The sequence below is a fragment of the Oryzias latipes genome, chromosome 17, assembly GCF_002234675.1.
Source record: "Oryzias latipes chromosome 17, ASM223467v1".
NCBI classification, from domain to species: domain Eukaryota; kingdom Metazoa; phylum Chordata; class Actinopteri; order Beloniformes; family Adrianichthyidae; genus Oryzias; species Oryzias latipes.
The window spans coordinates 4504170-4526378 of NC_019875.2; the positions used below are offsets into that span (position 1 = coordinate 4504170).

General features: G+C 40.8%; 1 protein-coding gene across 4 annotated transcripts in view; it reads left to right on the forward strand.

Annotated features, from left to right (window-relative positions):
* The first annotated feature begins 1637 nt into the window (after positions 1 to 1637).
* Positions 1638 to 22209, forward strand: part of piezo2 (piezo type mechanosensitive ion channel component 2) — a 105671-nt gene continuing 85099 nt past the window's right edge. For 2 of the 4 annotated variants that reach the window (XM_023964913.1, XM_023964914.1), the window contains exons 1-3: positions 1640 to 2211; positions 8349 to 8444; positions 19371 to 19496. In XM_023964913.1, the coding sequence (XP_023820681.1) occupies positions 2148 to 2211; positions 8349 to 8444; positions 19371 to 19496 (286 nt within the window). In that variant the 5' untranslated portion in view covers positions 1640 to 2147. Of the gene's footprint in view, positions 2212 to 8348; positions 8445 to 19370; positions 19497 to 22209 lie in introns of all 4 variants that reach the window. The other 2 variants (XM_023964911.1, XM_023964912.1) reach the window with 2 other exon arrangements.

Below are 22209 nucleotides of genomic sequence, written 5' to 3' on the forward strand. Positions count from 1 at the left end.
CATACTACAAGTCGAACTAAAACAGTTTGACAGAGTTTTGTGAGTCATGTACCACAAAAGACATTTAGAAGTAAGTGGGTACAATCATAATTAAGGTTGACATTATTTTTGAACAAACAATGATTTAAAGTCCACCTTAAGGTTAAATAATATGGCTAGGGTCACTTAATTAGCTTTATTAAATGTTTAGGTTTACACATTTCTGGCTGAGATGCACATCTGCTGTTTCCTTTTGCAGACATCCCCCTACCTTCTATTACCTTTGCTGCATGGACAGGATTGTGTCTTTTATTTTGAAGGGAAGTCATGTCAACTTCTGTGAAAACTATTTCGTATTCATTAAAAGGCTATTTTCTTTTTATGATTATGGTTTTTTTTTTTTGTAAAAAGTAGTTCACTTATATTTTAAATAAATATTTATTGATATAACTCTTTTCCCCCAACATGACACAAATGTACACCAATATTTATCATGATAGTAACAATAACAAAAACAAATCAGTGTTTTTATATTTTTAGAGGGGGGAGGCAGACTTTGAGGCTCATTCTGGAGAAAATTGACCCGAAATATCTGTACTTCACTCCTGTTCCCAGTTTTATTCTCATCAAAATTTCCTTTCATCATTTCATTTATTCATTAATAGGGAACCTTCCACCACCATTCAAGGAGGCCCGAAGTGCTGCAAACAATATTACATCAATGAATGAAAGAAAATGCAAAAACGATAAAAACAATTAGACAGGAATCAAGAAGAAAACCTTAAAAAAACAACTATTAAACAAAAAATTAAAGAATAGTAATAAAAGGTCAGGTTGGCAGAAACGAAGGCACAGTATGTGGAGGAACAGTTTAGTTTTAAAACGGGTAGAATTCTATTAAGAAAAAAAAACTTTACAATTGATCTTTTTTGTTCATGTGGAGCTCAGTCTGACTTGTACAGCACAAAAGGAAAATATGACTCTCCTCCAATTGTTTTGCTTTTTGGCTTCAGAGTTACAGTTTTGTTTAAAAAAACAGCCTGAATGAGTGCCTTTGAGCAGCATCTGGAAGCAGGAAGACAGGAAGACAGAACAAAGCGGAGGAAGTGAGCGTCAGGAGAAAGGAAGAGCTCCAGAGGAAAATGTCTCCAGATCAAACAAATGTTGTTCAAATTCAACTCAAACACCAAAATTTAGAGGGTGGATGTATTTTGTTTGTCCAATGACTTAAAGGTAATATTGCTGATTGTGATAAAAATCGTGAAAGGATGAGTTTATCTGCGGCGTGTAGTTCACTTTTCTAACCAGTAGATGTCACTGTTTCTCTCTAAACTCCATCAGGGCTAAGGTCAGCTTGCAGTGGAAGTCAGAGGTCCTCCTCTAAACTACTTCTGCTCTGTTGATGTCAACAGGTTTCGCGCTTCCTGTCAAACGGCGGGAATGCGCTTTTGTGGAACCTCATCGATGCTGCGGAGAACGCTTTTTTTCAAACTTGGAGCACTTCCATCCATCTGCCGTCCCACCTCTTGGTTCCAATTATTTCAGGGGGCCGGGTCTGGAGCTATTCGCTCACTTCTGATTGGCTGAACCCCCTGTCACTCTCCTGTGTGGCTTTATCCGCTTGTTGGTGAGGAGAGTCTACGCCAGAAGTCAGAAAGTCACATTTCTCCAAGATTTCGCAGGTTATCGACCTCCCGGATTTGGTTTCTGCGGCTTCCGTCAAAGACCCCCAGTAAAGAGCTGTAGTGAAGACAGTGGAACTGCTCCTAATTGATATAATTGGGTTGTTAGAAAAGAAAAAAGTGGGGTGAATTACTTGAGGACTTGTTGGCTCCATTCTTCTTTCTTTGCGCGGGTTCCCAGCGCCGCTGTTTTGCGCACCTGAGAGCGCAGCCGCTCCGCCACAGCAGCATGACCTCGGCGCAGCCGTGATCCGTTATGGTTCTCTATCATGGTGACATTACTTGTGGGGGGAGAAACCTGCAGCAGCAGCGGACCTCGGACCTGGCCGGAGTCCAGGTGTCATCAGCAGGGGGGAGCCGACGCGGCCGTGCGGGACAGGCTGTCGGAGTTTGACGGAGCGCGGGAGTCTGGGATGCGACAGCAACTTTAGAGAGACATTCTCCCGCTTCTCCGACCAGGGCTGCACGCCGGCTGCACACACAGTCATGGCCTCTCAGGTGGTGTGCGGGCTGATATTCAGGCTGCTCCTGCCGATGTGTCTCTCAGCCGGTGAGTTTCCCCCTCATCTGTCCTGCATCCACCCAGGTGGAGTTACACCATCAGTTATCCGTTAATTATACTAAGAATCCGTCTCATCAATGATGTTGATTAAGGGATCACGCGCATTTGATCCTTTTTTATCAGGATGCTGGAAGTTTCTGTTTGACCTCATGATGCTGGAGGTTCATCCTCCTGAAGATTGCGCACAGATCCACTGCTGTCCTTAACTGTGTTTTTATACAAAAAAAAGAAACCTGTTGCATTTAGAAACGTTTTGTGATTGTTAAAAGTTATTTAAATGACAGATTTGTTTTTATTTAGTCTCCCTCTGAGTGGAGCACAACCTAATTGCAGTGCGCAGAGGATGTGTGGCTGGATTGCATCACAGCACAGTGTGGAGATGCTTGTGTGATTTCTCTCCTGGTTTTGACTGTTGTTCGTCAGGCAGCTCTTGACTCACTGTTGGGTCTGTTTTCCTCTAAATTGCAGGAGGAGTTTGTTTACAGGTTCCTCCACCTTGTTAAAAAAGAAATAAAAAGAGCTCCACTCACTTATTAAAGGTTTCCAGCTGATCCACTCATTTGCTGTGCAGATGTAGGTGATTCATTCTGGCTGTTTGGTTTTGGACACACGAGGATGCAGCAGCTGCAGCTGAGCTCGCACCTTCAAGCAGAGCTAACTTGTAGCTATAATTCTGTGGTAGGCCGCAGGCGAGAAGTGATTATTTTGCAAGTGTCGCTGAGGTTCCATTGTGGTGTCTGTGTGAGGCGGAGGTACTTTAAAGACTAACGGCAGGCTTTCCAGAGATAAAGGCCACTCAGTTTCACCATAATGCAGCGCTCCACAGGCCGATGCACCCAAAAGCAATTAGGAGGCCAAGCATTGTCTACATTAATTCATGGAAAGTCGTTTTAACAGTATGAATTAATAATGTGGTTGTAAGGGAGAGAAGAAACGCCTTCCCTTTTATCGTAAACATACCTTTAATATTTGATGCGTTTTCAAAGTGCCAATGAGCTCCTGTCAAACTCCACAGCTCTGAAAGGCTACTGACAGGTGGAGAAAGACACACATTCCCTTCATTCGTGCTAATTAGACGTTTTTTTTTCTGTTATCTCAGAGCTCAGTTCGGATAAAATACTGGAAAATACATCTCCTAAAAATCAAATCGACCTTTGCTGTAATAATTCTGATGTGTGTCATGCATGCTGCTTTTCATGTGCTAGTGACAGAGCCGCCTGATGACGCTTCACAGTCGCCGTTTCCTGTTGGCCATCTGACAGCACCTCTATTGAGACGCACACAGCTGCTAGGCCCATAGGTACACAATCCCCTCCAGCAACACACGAGCAGGAGCTCCCCACTGCAGTTTTCTGATCAAACAGTCTGCTGTTTATGTGTTCACTGGCAGAGTTTAGAGAACATCAAGAGGAGGAACTTTAGTCCCATCAGGTGTTGAAACTGTCGTGTGAGGAGCAGTGAGTCAGGGCGCTTTGATGGTAACAGAGGTCACGTGCACGCGCTCCGGCGCCAGCAGCATCTGTGGGATCAGGATGGACACGGACAGAGAAAAATCCATACGGATCCGAGAACTTTATCTAAACCCCAGTGATGGGACTTTAAAATGGAAAACAAGGACAAATGATGCGCTGGGTGACAAGTACTTCAGTTTCTCCTCCCAATGAATCACCTAAAACACATTTGATTTATTAGTAAACTAAGCAGTTTGGCTTTGATACCACAAGGATTCTTTTACAAAAGAAATGAATCAAAAGGTTTTTAAATGCGTAAAAAATGTGATTATCATATTTAAACATTTTTTAAAGATTGCAGTATTACGTCAAAGCAACAAATTTGACTTAATTTAAGCAAAATAACTAAAACTGTTGTTTTTTTTGCGGAGTTTAGCCTTGAAAGGGTTGATGTTCTCCTCCGTCAGGGGCACCAAACCCGAGTCCTGCAGGGTGGTGTCCTGCTGATGTTTTCTGGATCAGTTGAACTTTGTGAGTCCGAAGCTGTGAGTTCAGCTACAAGCCACACTAACCATGAGGAAAAAGCTGCGGCTTCAATGGTTCAGAGACTGCGATGTGTGTGGTTTTTGCTTTTTGCTAAACATAAAAACTACGTTTCCTACAGTTCTGCCTGTAAATTGAAACGAGATTCGTGCAGCTCAATACGAATAGAGGACATCAATTTGACAAAAATGAGAGGTAGTTTGGTGTGCAAATATGCAATTTATGAATCGAAATAGTAGAGGTAACGTATTAAAAAAAGAAAAACATTCAAAAAATAAATAGAGGGTGCTTTTTATCCTCTTTTCTTGCATTCATTTTCAGATAAATCATGTTGCTTACAGTATTATAAAGAAAGACTTGGAAATGAACTAATTCAGTTTAGCACATAAAAGTTTGCAGGAAAACATGTCATGTTTTTTTGTGTGACTCGCATGCTTTATCCGTGTTATTCAATGATTTGATCAACATACCAAATCTGATAATTCAACACTATCCTATTATTTTGCAAAACACTAAGAAATTCAGCCCTCGTCTGCTGCTAGAAGTGAACACGTTCATGCGGTCAGAAATCTGGAACTTTTTGCAGACGAAGCCCGCTGTGCTGGCACCGCCTCACGCCAAACTGAAACATGGAATCCATCCACTCCATAGGTTCTTCAGAAATCCTCGCATTTCTGTCATCTGCATTTCTGCTGCAGACGATTGTATTGATCCCTCAGATCTGGTTACATCTTGTTTTCTACTAATGGAGCCTTCCATAATAAACGAGTGAACATCATTTCCAACTTCCCGATTGGGAAATAATAGACGACACAGTCAGAGCCAGCTCTCTTTGTCAGAGAACAACTGTGTTGATTGGCTGCTGTCAGCTCTGGTCTGTCACAGAAATAGATTTTTCAAAGAAAAAAGTACAATATGTCCTTCAAACTGGTTTGGTTTTGGGGGCAGAGTCATCTGCTCCACTGCTGCGTGTGTTGCCCACATTTAAGCACAGTTGTGGATTCAATGATGCATTCAGTTACAGACAGGATTTTGGAATTTCACCTTTCTGCCTTGGAAACAAAAAAATTAAAAATCATAATTGGATGTCCAGGAGGAGGAGGAGCTGGAGATGTTTATTCTTTTGCTTCTTTTTATTTCTTCATTTAATTTAATTTAAAATATGTGGTTATTTTTTTTTTTAAACTCATATAGTAAGACAAAAAACTGCATCAATAATAAGTCAGAAATAAAAATGTTCATCATAATTTCAGGATTTATGAAACAGATTATGAACAATTGTTAGTATTTTGGTTTCAAACCAGTTTAGCTTTAAAGGCACATTTCGTGACATCCAGTCAAAATACTTCCAGATTGAATCCACCTCCCAAAAACCGGCAAGTTTTCAGTTATCTTCAGGGTTTTCATTCAAGCGCTTCTCTAACATCCAACGCTTTTTAAAATACACTCCAACCTGAGAACCACTTTACAGATAAACATCTTCAGGAAGAGACGTTTGCTCTCTAGCTCCTGAAAGATGTTCAAATGTTGAGGTTTTATGATGGATGAATGAAGCTGATGTCAGATTTAAGAGACACTGACGTGTTCAAAACATCAAATTCAACTGGTTTGAAGACGTTTGGCCTGTCATCCGAGCGGCCGCTCGGATGACAGGCCAAACGTGTTCAAACCAGTTGAATTCTTTTCAGAACATTTCATTTTATCACGATTTGGATGACTGAGAATCTATACAGACTTTATGGCTTTTCTCAAAAAATCCCTAAATTCCTGTCTTATCTCCCTGTGCTCGGTTTATCCCGGCACTGCAGGGCCTCCGTTATTTATTTATGATTTCTTAAAGTTGGATAGCTTCTTTCCCTCCATGTGTCTTTCAGTGTGTGATAAGCGCTCCTGCAGGGAGAAACAAAAGCCCAATTCAGCTTTGAATGGGGATTTTTTCTTTTAGCAATAATCCCACGTCTGAAGTTTTATTTTCCTGAGACGGTGAGTCACACGGCAGAGGAAAACGGTCAGGCAGGGCTGTGGTCAAGTATCTGCAGACCAGCGTCTAAAGCAGACACTCAAAAACCCGGGAAGATGGATTAATGGGATCATCAACACAACGAGTATTTTGAAACTAAGTAAAGGCAGATTGAATAGAAATTAGGTAAAAAGTAATTGGGCAGATGTTAAAACGAAACAAATGTAAGAAGTTTGCGTCTCATCAGCCTGAAAGCTTTTATGTCCTTTTTGTCTTTGTAGAAGAAGAAAAAACAATAACCATTAAGCTCCTTTTATTGGTTGAATGCTTTATAGCTTTCAACCCATTGTTTTCCTGTTTCTCTTTCTTTAATATAGTATTTTTCGCCATTTTTTTAAACTTAACTCCTACGATTTTTCAGCTATTTTAACAATTCAACTATTCAAATGTTCTTTTTCTAGCTATGACTTTTGATCCTTCAAATCCTTAAACCTTTCAAGATATTCCAGGATTTTTGCCTCCATTGAAAACCATGGGGAATCCTTGGTGCAGAAGCTCGCTGGCATTTTTCACTAAAATATCTTTTTTGTTATTGTGCTGTTTTCACTTAATTATAGTCAAATTTGTTCTTTTTTTTTCTTTTTGTGACAATTATTACCCTTTAAGTTTCATTTTTCTTCAGCAGTACAGCATTCAACCCTGCATTTTCTCCTGGAAATGCAGCTCCTTCTAGTTTCTAATGTCATTGCATTTGCGGTTTGGCCGTCTTGCGTCAAAGGTCATAACAGAAATCTGCAGATGTTTGTGATTTGCCCAGAGACGGCATGCAGGCCCCACGGCCTTTACTGACTGTTGTTGGCCTTTCCTGAAAGCTCAGTATCTGACTGCAGAGAGAAACGGGGGTCCTGCCCTTACCTCTCTGAGGGAGAAGCCAGAGCCAAGTCAGATGTCCATGAATAGCTCCATTGACTGTGCAAAGACAAATAAAAGCACAATTTTCTGCAGTTATGTGTAATTTTTCTGCTGCAGCTCCAGTAGCTGCCGATGGCGGCGACTTGGATGATAAGTGGCGCGGACGGGCGGGTTGTAAACTCTGAGCTTGTTGATATAACAGTAAAGAGAAATATGGAGGTCAGGCGGAGTGTCCACATCCAACACTGAGTCACTGTGTGCTTCATTCCTTCTCCCACACCTGAAAAAGCTCCCAGACCCATCCCACATGGAATACTCACTTTGGAGCGTTTATCGCTGATGTGAGTGATGGAACGCTCTGCTGCTCATTTAGTTTTCCTGAAAGGCGGAAGTTGATTTTAAGGCGGCGTTGCTCATTTTGGAGGCATTAATTGATGATCACTTAGTGAGTAATGTGAGCTGTTGTAGGTAAAAGCCCAGGTCAGGTGAGCTGGTCGTTTGGTCTCAGGATCAATAATTGTTTTTTTTTCTAGAAGTCATGTTTGCCCTTAAGCATTTTTCCTTTCATCAGTGGGATTAAAGGACTTCCTGCTGGATGAGGTGTTTGAGGACGGCCTGAATCCCCTCACTGTTTTATTAGTCAAATATAGTAAGAAACTCTGGAAAAGGTTTCTGATAATGACGGTTTAGGAATGATGGTGTTCCTTAAAAAAAATTACGATTTATGTCAACTCTTTCAACCAGCAATGAACAATTTGGCAAAAGAATTTGGAAATATGAAAAATAAATACACAAGGGGGAACATTTTACTTGCAATCAGGTTTCTTTTTCAATATTTTGATTTACAAGAGTGGTGCTAGATTTCTGTATATTTAACTTGTGGCTCTTTTGTAAATAAACCTGATTAATATGTAAAAAGTTTTAAAAACCAAAATTTTTCATTTTGAACATTTTTGAATGCTCATAGTTGGAGATTTTTGCCTGGTGAAGTCTTGGTATATTTCTTTTACTGAAAAGAGCTTTTTCTTCCGTATTTGTGATGAACTTTGGGTTTTCTAAGAAGCTGGAAATACTAAATGTTATTTGGATTCAGATGAAATCAACGAAAAGAAAACCCAGCACCTTCTCCTGCTCTCCATTCATAGTTGAAGTCTGAAAAACGCAGTTTGAGGCGTTTGAGGACCCCGGGGTTCTGTACTCGGAGCAGGATTGTTGTTTTTTTTATCATCTGAAGGTGAATTCTCTTTTTTTCTCCACAGCTTGCCTTTTCAGGTACAACGTCCTGTCCTTCGTCTACCTCATCTATCTCCTGCTCATTCCACTCTTCCCAGAGCCAACAAGCACAACAATGCAAGGTAAGAGCCGCAGCTCCGTCTCTGAAGCCTCGCATCGCTTGGAGGTTTAGTTGAATTTCTTCTTCTTTAATATAAACCAGCCTCTCTCCAGGAGACCTGAATCTCCTTGTATTGAGGGTGGATTTGGCTCATAGTTCAGTCCATGAAAGCTAATACTGGTAAGTGAAGGGAAGAGTAATAAAAAAAAATCCCCTGTTAGCCAAACCTGTTCAATCGAAGCCAGAATGAAAGAGTATTTGATGAGTATTGACACTGGAGATGAAGGTTTGGCTTTATTGGTGCAGATACAGCTCATAATAAACAATAAAAACCTGAGCACATATGCTGTCATTTGATACCTAAAAGAAACTGTAGGGGTTCTACAAAGAAGAAAAAAGGAGAAAAAGTTGGGGTGTTTTTAATTTTTTTAACTGCTTTAGTGACTGCAAAGTTGTCTCTGATAGTTTTATGTAGTTTTTAAGGGCCATTGTCGGTGTTATATCTGAGTCCTCTGGTTTGGAGAAGCAGAAAGAAAGCCGTTTTTAAAGCCGGCAAACAAGCCGCTGTATTCATGACCGCGCAGAAATGATTCATCCCTCCGAAATATGAATCACAATGAAGCTCAGTGGTTTTTCAAAAGCGACTGAGGTGGCTGTTCTCCTCACAGATGATGAATGTGAGGTTGCAGCCACGTCTTCATGCTCTCGCCACACCACAAAATGCTAAACAGCAAAGCTCCCAGACCTCTGCAGCTACAAAATGGGTTTCTGCTGAAAACCACCAACATTCTTTAATAATACATAAACCCTTTCTTTCGCACAGAACAACGACCTGTCTGAGATTCATCTGCCGGCTCCAGCAGACATAACAGTTAGGAAGTTAAGAGGCAAGAAAGAGACAGGAGGGGAAAAGTGGACCACTTATGTCCTCATCAATAGTTAAAGAGAGGAGGCGCCTGGAGTCAGGAAGCTCACCTGTCTGAGCACTTTAATGTGTGCTTTCATTTGAAACATGATCCGTTTTTATTTCTCAAATCTTAACCCAGAACCTGAAACTTTACGTTTGCTGATCAGGAGTGTTTTTACATCGAGAACTTCTAAATCCAACAGTAAAAAAGTCAAAAATGCATTGCCTTTAGAGCATTAAAACTAACGAAGGGAATGAAAATGTGTACAAGTGTTACAGTAACCTTCACCTCTTTAACTCATATATTCTAAATATTGTAGGTTTGGTTTCTGAGGGACTTTAAAATCAGGGAAATATGTTTTTAAAGGTCCTGTTATGAATGACAAAATGAAAAGTGTTGCTGCTGAGGTACTCATTTTCTGATAAAGAACAGTTAGATAACTTTAAAAATATGTTCAATCAAGTCTCAGAAAACGTCTTTCCTTTTAGTTCTATTATCGACATTTTTTGTACAACAATCAACAAATAAAAGGAAACTTGATGACTTCCAGACTGAAGTTCATTTAAAAATGAAAGAAGGCCATTTCACTTATGAACTCATAAAAGCTTCATAGCGAACAGTGGGTCACATCCGATGGGTCACGGTGGGTCACAAAACACCCTCTGGTCACAGTTGGTGTCCACCATCAATCACAGGCTTTGGTCACAAAATATTGGTTCTACCATAAATCCAGTTTTAATCAGAAATTATTCAAAATCAAGTCATTTAAAGTCCATTCTGACCCTCTTTTAAACTTTTTCCAAAGCGTCCCCAGTGATCTTTTAATTGTGATGAAGCTGTTTTTAGCCAAAATCCATAAACCTGTGTCATTTTCTAAGGCTTAGTTTCTGCAGAGCGCCAGGAGTTCAGAAATTCACCTCTGAGTTTTAGACGGGACTGCTGGTTTGGAGAAACCCCGCCCCCCTATCTACCCCTTCCCGTTGCTGAGAGCTCTCTCTATTTGGAGCAGCCCAGCACATTTTCTATGTAACAAACAGTATTTTTTCAGAAATGCAATTTCAATCTGAATTTTCTTCATTATATGTCCTTCATCATCAGAAAAATGCTACAAGAACGTCTTAAAAACACACTTTTCACCAGAGCCGATCTTTAATAATTATTTTGATTTCTGACGGGAATTTAACATTCTGGCTAAATTCAATTTGTTTTCCTGAAGAAAACTGTTATCCTAAGATGTTTTTTACTTGCTTGGACAAATCATAAGTCTACAGAAGAAAAGCTTCCTGATGAGTAGGAAACACTTTAACAGACTTGATGCAGAAGCTTGAAGATGTTTCTGATTTTCAGATGCATACCGATGCTCAAATGTTGTATCCAGATGCAGAAAACAGTCGACCAAATTAATCATGGTACCTGTTAGGAGTCAATTAATAATGTGTACAACAGCAAAAGTGTATTATTATAGTTCACTGAGTCGTTGGGGCCGAGGCTGCGTCTGGTTTCCACAGCTTTAACGCTTAAAAATTCTTTTTGATCAGAAATGTTGCTTTGACATGGAGAGTAAACTTTCCACAGCCCCGACTCTTCATCGGAGATGTGTAATGTTGACACGATCACACTCCGTATCCCACAGATAAAGCAAAGGCCAGGGGCGACAAAAAGTGTGAGTTACTTCTTGAGTGTTACATGTCGGGACTGGCTTCCCGTCTGTCTGCCTCCGCCGTCTGTCATCAGGGAGGGGGTCGCAGCTGGAGAGAACCAACATGAGGAAGTTACAACACGATCTCAGAGATAGCTCTGTTTTTATCAGATAAGGAGTTATCCTGTATGATCTTTATTCAGTCAAACATTAAAGGCCATTAAGGAGAACAGATTAGTCATATTTTCTTTTTTTCCCCTTTTAAATTCAAAAAAGCAAAAAAAAAACACAAAAGAATTTCAGGCTCTCTGTTAAAACCATTGAAGAAACTGAAAGACTGCATCATAAAAACCCAGTTTTTGGAACAATAGGGACATTTCCTTATATTTCTATTCTAATAGGGCCCATACTATTTTAAAACACAGAATAAATCTGACATTTATGTAATTTAACACATAAGGCAATTTTGCTAAATAGTTCAAGAAGACATGAAGTTGACAGTTTTTATGGTTAGTTTTTACTTCGATAAGTATTGGCTACAATCAAATTAAACCAAAGGTCAGCCATGAATAATTCACGAGGTGCAATTTTCTTTTAAAAGCCACAGATGTGCTGTGTTCCTTGGGATGTTTCAACAGAGAACACTCCTTCTGCCAGCTCAGGACAAAGCCTGGTTCATGTGGCTGCAGTCACTTGGTGTTGTTGTAATTGCACTATTTATCCATCCATCCCCTTTAGGCTTTTAATTCTCAGGCCCGGTCAACACAGTATAATCTCCTATCTTATTAAAGGGCCTATATCATGCAAAATCAACTTTTTTCAGCTTTTAAAACCTCGTTTCCACTGAGTGGTACCGTCCGGTCTGGTTTAGAATGGTCCAAGCAATTCAGGTGTGAGAGTTTCCACTCAAAGTTGAACCGTCACGGCGCATGCGGGGGTGAAGCTGACAACAACAACAACAATGGCGGTCATCCAGCAGCTCATTTTTTCGCTTGGATTTTGATTCTTCATGGATACAAAGCATTTAATGTTGTTTGAGTGAAGACTCAGATTAAAGCCGCTTTCTTTTGTTGTTGTGACCTTCAGCCAATCAACGGGTTTTCGACATTAGCTCCGCCCTAACCGTACTGTGACAATGTGACATCACAAAGTGAGGAACCGCCCCTTTCAGGAGGAGTCTGCGCTGCCAGCCCCCGCCCCCAGACTAACACACACGTCCACTTTCTCCACTAAACGCTTTCCTTCTATTTGAACAATATACGCATCCATCTTTGCAAAACTTCGGATGTTCTTTGTTTTCGGTGAAAAGAGACGCTGCTGAGGCCAACTCTGGGCTGACTTCATGAAATGTATGGCATCCACAAGAAGGTGGAGCCTCATTGATCGAGTCGTCTTTCGTTCGGGTAGGAAAATGAGCTTAAAAAATAACTCATTCGTTATTCGTTATTTAGTGTCCCAAAGGTAATATATTATCATAAACTGCATATGGATATAGTTAACTCTGATGGGCTTAGAAAAACATGATGTGCTCTTAAAACCATTAAAAGAAACCTTCTCTCTGAGGAGCGTTTTGTTGTTTGTGTTTTATCAGTTGTAATTTCATGCTTAGAAAGTTGGGCCTGTTAAAAACATGCTGTCATGATACCTGGTATGTACACTGAAGTTGTCTGTTTCCTGTCCTGTGCGTCTTGGAGACGAACCAGGCCATGGACCGCGTGACTCTATTAGGTTTTTATCGTCAAACAGACTTATTGGTCAAGCAGAACAATTGCTTCTGTTTAGAAGACCCATAAAATCTACTCTTGGGAGAGTATTTGGAGGCTTAAATAACAAACCTCTTATTTAGGATGAGCGTCACCAGACCAGAGTGGCGTTAAGAAAACAAAAAAGTTCTGTTAGAAACAGGAAAAGAGACACCAGAGCCAAAGAAGTTACATTGTCCTGAACTTTTAAGACCAATCTGGAAGCAGACGTTTGCTAAAATTGCTCATTTCTTGTATTTACTGGCATTCTTTACCTTTATTGTGAAATCCCCAGGAGTGCAATGGGAAATTAGCACAAATTGGTTTAACTCACTTAATGAGCCTGATGTGCTGTGTTGCTGTGCACACGGTGATAGCGTTGGGGCCCGAGGCTGAGCTGCAGCGCCTCACTTTAGCCTGGAGGCCGTACTGTACTATCATAAAGCTGTTTTAGTTCCACAAAAGGATGCAATAACTTTTAACGAGGTGGAAATGCTGCACCTTAATTAACTTCTAGACCAGACTGTAGATATTTGTGACGTTTTACGGCTGACGGCACACCACAAAACAAAACCGACACTTGTTTTGTTATCCGAAAAACAAAACCGTTAGAGACCGTTTTTTGGGGGAAAGAAAGAGATCTTGGATGTTGTTCGGTTGAGAATGCTCACCATAACAACTCCTGAAATTATCCCAAATACCTGTAGGTGTGCTATAAAACATCCATGTGTTGCACAGCTGTGGCAGCTGCCCAGCTCGCTCTCATCCTCCTCTAACCCCCCATCCAGGATTAGCCCTGCCACATCTGCGCTCTTAGCCTCCATTAATGAAAGACGCTGTCTTCATCCACACCTTTACCCTGCTCCTACAGCCAAATCTGCTTATGAAACCCAAGAAAAGCCAAGCAGAAAGGCTGGCTCTGCTCCTCTGATAATGAATCCAACTCCTAAAGGTTTTGTGGTCCACCGGAGTGTTTATTAAACTTTTGAACAGAAACAAGCTTTGCCAGCAGGTCTGAGCCAGGATATATGTCGTTATCCATGAAAAATCTCTTTGGTTTCTCTGCCAGAAACCAAAGAGATGTTATGCTTTTCTTTCAGGGAGCTAAGTCAGCATTGGATTTGAAAACCACAATTTTGAGATAACCAAGAACAGCACGGAGGTTGCAGGAGCTTCCTAATCCTGAAAAATGCAGATAGAAGTAAAATTTAAAATTTATTGAAGTAATCAGGCAAGAATAGAATAATATCATTGACTGTAAATGATAACTAGAGCGAGTGAGTGTAATGTCACCCCTACAGAATAGTTCCCTTCCAGCTCCACCCACATTCTTACACGTTGCGGACAACGCCATGTTGGAGCCAGAAATTGTCAGTAAACAGGGATTGGTCCGAGTCGGACTGGGTCATTGTTGCTATGGCAATCACTCCCACCAATCAGGAGCGAGCTTGTTGAAAAACCACACCCCTTCCACCTGAAAGCAGAGTACACAAAATCTGTCAAATGTTTGAACGTTTGACGTGGGGACCTGTGGGCACCTCCTACTTTTATTGAGGCATCTGATTGGTCGGTTTAAAACTTAAAAATATAAAAAAATAAGGATTATCAAAAGGTTGTTCGAAAAGGTATCGGGTCCAGAACGGTTCTTCTGATCAATAGAATGACTGACTAACAACTGTTTATTTCTCTATAGACGTCTAAGGGATTTGGCTTCTTGGAGCTAGCGGGTACTTCCTGTTCGAAACGCCAGGGGGGAGGAGTCTCTCAGTCAAGTTCTTATATACAGTCAATGATTAATATGGAAAATAGAAAAAACGCTGGGCGGTCCATAAGCTCCCTGCTCCGCTCCACAACAGGGAGGGAAAGGGGGCGGCAGGGTTGATCCACAGCAACAAGGTGAACTCCTGCCGTTCTGCAGAAACTATGTCCACGAAAAATGAAGGGTTTTTTTTCTTTCTAAAAATGGCATGATCCTGGTTAAAAGAGCACTGACAATAGATCAAAGCACGATCAGTGGGACTTTAAAGTTCTGCTGAAGCATGTTGACTGATTTGTGGACCTAAAGGTTCTGTTGGAGAACTCCTGGAACAAAGCCATGACTGATAGTAAATTGTGACCCTGAAGTGTTTACGTTAACCCAAACTGAAACCGCTTAGATCTCTGATGTCCGTGGAAACGTGTCAGATGGGATTATCAGATAAAAGGTGACTTTTATTGACAAATAAAACTCAGAAATGAACATTTTTAATAGTTGCTGATGGTTTTTGAGACCAATTGTATAGATTAGTTGGATCATATCTACACTAATCAGGAGTTTTTAACTTTGTCTTCAATTTCACTCATATGCCCCAAGTATCAAGGACATGAGACGAAAAAAAAACATGCATTTTCCTTTTCGACACCCGTCCACCTCTGAAATCCAGCTAAACTCTTAACCAAAAAGGTGCAGAGGTCCAGCGTGTCTGCTCCGGATTCAAACCAGTGTGAGGAGCAAAGGCGGCGTCTGATCATGTTGGTGCATTTAGGATTCTAATTAAAAAATAAAAGCAAATTGTGTTTTTGCAAAATCAACTGACCGATGAAAAACTTTGATTAGCTAATCCAGACAACTTGATGAGAGTTCTTTAACACGGTCAGACAGCTAACCGTTGATCTGCGACAAAGTTAGCCGTGTGTGTCCTCATAGCAACAAGTCATTTGAACCTATGGCCGTAACACAGCCTCTGGGAGTCTTCTGTTATCTTAGTACTTTAAAAATGACTTTACATTAAACAAAAATATACCATAAATATGAGGGGTGTAACGATACGCTAACATCTCAATTCGGTTCGGTACTGCTGTTTAACCACTGTTTTATGAACTATTCTTTTATGGTTATTTATTGTGTGTGTTTTGCTACCGGACACCAGAATTTCTCCCTTGGGAGATTAATAAAGTTTTTATCTATCTATCTATTTTCTGTATTTTTTTCAGTGCAAAAAACGAAGGCAGAAAAAATTTTTTTTTCAATAATAATACATTATTGGGTCACTGTACAAGGTTAAAAATAAGAAAAAAACAGAATAAAACATCTATAAGAAATTAACAGAGTAAAACATAAATAAACATAAAGATAAACATCAATAAAACAGGATAGAAAAACAACACAAAATGAAGTTATGTTAACTGAATGGGTTAATTGTATGATTGTTTGAAGAGATGAGTCTTGAGTTTGGATTTGAACAGTCAACGCAGCTAGTTCATCATCAGCTCGGCTCTTGTTTCCCCGCTATGAGTGACAAAGCAGCTGGGTCTTACAATGCATATGCGATTTCCAGTAATTCGATACAACTATTTTCAAAATGTCTTCACAGTAAAATTTTTATTTGTTATGATTTTTAATGTTACAAACATTGACGTTTCCTCAGTATTTTCAATAATAGTCTTTTCTTTGATCCAGGTCATAATATAGAAGCGCAGTATTCATTTATGCTACAGTTTGCAACAGTCAAGGGGTGAAGCAGTTCTTTTGGGACTTTAAAGTGACCTTGAATGATGAGGTCCCCAGTTTTTGCCTCACGGGACTGAAGCGGGGACTAGGTTAAAGTAACAAACCCTGTTGGAGCCCCAGAATCTGTGTATTCAGGAGTTTTTTTTGCTGCCATCCTGACTTTTCTCTCTGCTTAGCCCTGTGATCGTTTGCTCAACATGTGAACGTTACAAGTTACCATAAAATCTCTACACGTAAAGTGACTGACACCACACAGACGATCCAAATTTTGAAATCAAACCCATGAAGATGTACAGAAAACCTTCAGTCTCCTCCAACAGGAACATTTAATTTAACTTAAGTATTTAATTTTGACCAGTCACACGCACATACACATACACACACACGCACTCACACACTGAAGGAGGAGGGTTTGGGGAGGAGACAGAGGGAGCTAAAGTTGTGTCCCTTGTCTAGGCTACCCCACCTTGGTGGGACACAGCCTTGGTAAATAAAATAAAAAAAATTTTTTTTAATTTTGAGCAAACTTGTACATGTTTAATTTTTTGCTTATTGTTTGTTATAGTTATGTTTATAGTTTTTCATGGTGAGTGGACTCATAAAACCAAGACGATCCAACATTTCCAGTTTAAGGCAGAAAAGAGTTTCATTGTGAAATCTGTAGCTAATTCCTGCTGAAGTGTGGGATTCAATAAAACCAGAAAGCTTAACATTTGAGTGATCAGTGGCTTCTGTTCATCCACACTGATGTTTTTATATGCAAGTAAACAAAAGTTAAGATGGTTCAGTGTTAGGTCTGTTCCACATGTTTTTTTTTTTTTGGTGTGAAACAGATTCAATTGCTCAAAACATCATTAGCAGTAACCACTGACAGTTCTGTAGATGTTATCCTTCATTTAAAGAAAGTAGAGGTCTTTTTAAACACTCACCTGATGTGAGTGCTCTCTGCCACACAGCAAAGTGTGATGGAATTGTTTTTCAATCATGTTGAGGAAAAAATAATTCAAAGTTAAAATTAAAAAAACTATTATATTGTGAACAATGTAATTGTTACAAAGCATCATCTATGGCAACCCTGTCTAATTTTGACATTTTAAGCACCTTATAAATGATCATAAAGGGTACATTTTACTCACAGATATTTTTTTGGTAAGAAATAAAAAAAGAATTGGTGCCAAAGTGAGGTCCATGCAGCCGCTGGACATCCTCTTTTGCCCTGATGACCAGGTCCAGACTTCTGACATCGCCCATTCACGTCCTCCGCAGTGAGAAAATCAGAAGCTGCTCCTCTTTGTATGCTTAAAAACAAGGTAAAAGGCCGCTCCACTGCTGTTCACCCAGCCGAACCAGGAGAAGTGGATCCCTGCCAATCCAAGTGGCTGTGATGGTGTTGCTGAGCTTCGCTCTCTGATGCCCGACAGACTTGACCATGTAATTGTAATTGACGGTGATTAAAAAGGAGAAATACTCATAAGTGCAAATATAAAAGGATTACATTTGTTCTCTCACATAAGAAAAAAGCCACACATGCATGTCAAAAACTCAAAAAAAATAAGATTTTCATCTGAGGTGGACTTTTTAGTGTGACTGGAAACAGGGCTCAAAGCATTGCAGGAACTCAACTCAAACCAATGCTTCTCCAAACACAGAAGGCCGTGTCACACAGCAACTACGTACATTTTGAGCATTTTCTACGTCTCAAATTTCAGGCTTTCATAAAACATTTGTGATATACGTCATTCATGAGTATTTCTTGTTGTGGTCATTCATCGATCTGCTCAGATGTGACTTTTTAAAGCATGAATCACAGATGTGTAACTTTTATAACATATACGTTGCACATGTCATGTTAAAATTCTGTAATTGACGTTCGAAGCACTAATAATTTGCAAATAAACACCGTGATAATCATGTCCTATGTTGTTTTTTGCCTGGTTTATTCATAGTTTTTTCTCTGGTTTTAATGTGATTTGTTTGTGATACATCTGTGAGAATGTCACAACTTCAAGACCACAACTTCTCTCCCTTTTTCCACGTACATATATTCACACATGACGGTGCAGTATGCGCTAAATGTACGTAGTAGCTGTGTGACACGGCCTTGAGTTGGCTTGACATTATGGGAACACCCAGGGAGTCTTCTCTGATCTGTGAGAGCAAGTGGCTGGACAGCAGGACATCTGGGGACCTTTGCCTGCTCGCAGCAGTTGAAAATACAGGGATAGGAATTTTCCAGAAAATTCAAATTCTTGTGGGTTTTTGCTGCAACGTTCTGAGAGCCTTGCAGAAGACTTCACATGCATGTGATGCACCTGGCCTAGTGTAGAGTGTCCGCCCTAAGACGGAAAGGTCAGGAGTTCAAATCCATGGTCGAGTTGCACCAAAAACTGGGACGTACCAAAAAATGGGACCCGATGCCTCCCTGTTTGACACTTAAACCACCAAATTGCTTCGGAGTGCAGCTCTCTGGGTAGGAATCCAATGCAGAAAACAAATTTCACACATTTCGCTGTGTGAAAACTATTGGAGCTTGAACTTTAGAACTCTTAGTTCATCATCTGAGGTTCAGAAAATCACATGTTGTGGATTGAACCATCTGTTGTAACAGGGTCTGCTTCTAATTCCATGCTGCTCTGTCTGCCGACTTTATAGTCTTTGTTCATGCAGTGATGACATCTGTGAGGAGGGCCTGTTTCTGCTGCTCTGGGTTGTTCTCCAGCATTTCATTCTTCACTGATTTCTCGAGCGCACAGAGAAGCTGTAGTTTTCTGCTGCTGTTTTCACGACTGGGACGTCTCCTCTTCATGCAGTCAGGGCTTTGAGGTTTTATTGCAGTCATTACTTGGGCTTCTGGGAGCAGAATCAGCTGCTCCCACAGCCTTCCTGCTGTCATATTTACTCATAAGATGTGTAAAAATACCAGAATTACCAGCAGAAATACTTCAAGGAGCTCTACACCCAAGCCAAAATAACAGAATAACATTTTGTTTTAAAAAAAAATAAATGCACTTGGTAATGTAACAGCCTGCCTCTGGTGCACCTCTAAACTCTTTGTGTCATCAAACAGAGCTGCAAAGAGACCTTCCTAGTATCGGTGCATCTGCAGGAAGAGCTCGGGAATCTTCTGAGCAAAGGAAATTGAACTCACTGTAACTCTTTCCCCCTGCAGGCCACACAGGCCGTCTGCTGCAGTCCCTCTGCTTCACCAGTATGTCCTTCCTGCTGCTCCACATCATCTATCAGATTACTGTCAACAGCCTTCTGGCCGGGAACTCCATCTCCTCCAACTTCAGCTGTGAGTACACTGCAGCCTTTGTAGGCAGAGCTTTGAGGCTCCAGAGGTTTACAGCAGAGGACTCAAAATCCCTCACAGGTCAAGGTTTGAGGACAGGAATGGAGGCGATTGATAACGTTTGGGTTTTTTGAAAACTTACAAAAATCACACAGGAGTGCAATTTAGCACCATGACTCACAGTGAAGTTCAGCTTCCAAAGCCTCGGTGACTGAGACAGAGCTGCAATTTTCAGACAGAGATGCAGACATTTCTACTCAAACATAATTGTCAAGTCATTAACTCTGTTCTGGTCAAAACAAATTCAGGAAGTGAGACAGAGCTGTTTGTGTGTGTGTGTGTCTGTCTGTCTGTCCAAACAGAGGAAATCGTTGTGCCACATGCTTATGGCAGACTGAGCTGTGTGTATGCTTGTGTGTGTTTGTGAGTGCCATCCATGACTCAGGTGGTTTTGTGTGCTTGAACCCTTCACCACAGAACCTTCAACCTTTCCACAGCCTAAAAGCCAGCTCCTATCCACAAGCCAGTTTTAAATTTGCTGCATCTTTTTCAGCAAAAACATATTTTAACATCTGCAAAATCAACTTTTCTGAACTTTTAAGTGTATTATAATGTTAATTCCTCATAAGAATACAACCCCAAAGCAGTATTTTGCTTCATTCACACATCTCTGAGCCATCTTCTAACACCCTCCACTCCCATTATCATTGCCTCCCAATTCACGGAAACGAGTGGGTTCTCACATTGTGACATCACAAAGTGAGGAACAGCCCCTTCCAGGAAGAGTCTGCACAGCCAGCCCCGCCCCCAGGCGAAAACACACACGCCCACTTTCTCTTAGCGGTGATGGGCTAAAGGCTTTCATTTTAAATGCACAATATGAACATCCGTCTTTGTAAAAGTTCGGATGTGGTTTGTTTTCGTGGGAGAAACACAGACACGCTGCCGAGGCCAACTTCAGGATGAGGTCATGTAATGGGTGGCACCCACAAAGGCAGAGCCTCAGATATCAAGTTGTTTTACTTTTTGGGGAGGAAAAAGAGCTGCGAAAATAACTCATACTTGATAAAAAAACGGTTCTTTAGTGTGCCAAAGATGATATATCATAAATATATGGATATAGTTTACTCTGAACGGCTTAAGAATAGCAGGTTATTGACCCTTTAAGTATGCCATTATTTAAAGAACTTTATTTTTCCAACTGTAAGTCACTCCAGAGTATAAAGCAGAGCAGCCAAAAAATGCATAATAAAGAAGAAAAAAATCATATGCAAGTGCCACTGGAGTATAAATCACACTTTTAGAATAAAATAATTTGACAAAATACAGGAAAAAAGGGACATCATTTCATCATGGAAGGCAAATCATAAAAACAGAATAGATGATAATAGACTGAATAAAACACACTGATGCTTATTTAACTTCGTGACACACAGGAGGAGTCTAGTATATCGGTCCAGCATATAACCAATTATTCAGATAACTATAGCATTAAGACCATGCTAATGAGTGAGCTAAACTCTTTAGTCTTGTTTGATGACCTTAACACACGTCTGGATTTCCTTTGGTATCTTGTTCCATATGGAGTCAAAACAGGAGAGGCCAGTAAAGCGAACAAGCTGCTCCTTCCTTGTTGGGAAGGTGTGAATAGCAGAACTTGGACTTCTCGTGAAGGATTTGATCAAAACCGAAAATTAAAGCGTCTGGTGGAAGCGGCTTGTGAAGCAGAGCCAGCTCTGGAGTGCTGGGAGTGGGCCCTCCGAGGGCAGAGCGAACCTCATCCCCTCAGGCAGAAGCACGCAGAGCCGCTCAGAAAGGGGAGACTAAATATGCTCCAGAAAAGATCTCTATTACTGGATCCTCCAGGGCTGCATTTTTGGCACATCGATCTTCTGCAGTGATGAGATCATAAAATCTGTCTACTTTTGGAAGATGCATCTGTAGTCATGATGACAGTTAGGATTCTTTATCAAATTGTGGTGTTTCTGTTTTTGCTTCTGAGTCATGAACCTTTTCTGGAATTCAAGGGAAGATCTGGAGAAATGTCGCTGAAAGGCCTTTTTTGCTGGATACTGTTGGATCCTGTGCTCGATGCTGAGATGAGACGCTAAACTTGAACTTTTTTGGGAGGAAGAACAAGTCTTTATTTCCAAAGTCGTCTCTTGTGCATTTGTTTTTGGAAGCCCATTGTTTGCGACGATGGCAGAAAATGTTATCCTCTCCTAATATTCTATTTTTGCATTGCAGCAGGAAACCAGGCATAACCTTGAGAAAAGGCCTTATCTCAGATTTCTATAGCTGGTATTTAGCCCCCCTTGACACCCTTTCCCTTTTGGCAGCCAAATATAAACAGGGAGTCCTCCTCCACAGTGAAGCAGTTATCCTCCCTCGGATAACTTCATATCATTTCCTCTGTTTGCAGCAGCCAAACGCACCATTAGAGCGCGGCGCTGAGTTGAGCGGGAGGGAGGGAGAACGCCTTTCCAGAAGAGCGAACACCTCCAGCTGTTTGCGCAGGTCAGGGGCTGGTCACCAGATGAGCTCCCCCAGAGTCATTCGTCATTCCTGCGCGGTGACTCGACGCGCGGGGGGCTGCTTTCAAACCAGTTTCTTCTTGTACATGAAGGAGCAGCACATGGGCGGAGTTTGCTTCATTTCATGTCTGCTGGGTGGACTGCAGAGTAATCGCTCTCTGACTTTCAGATGTTTCAAGAAC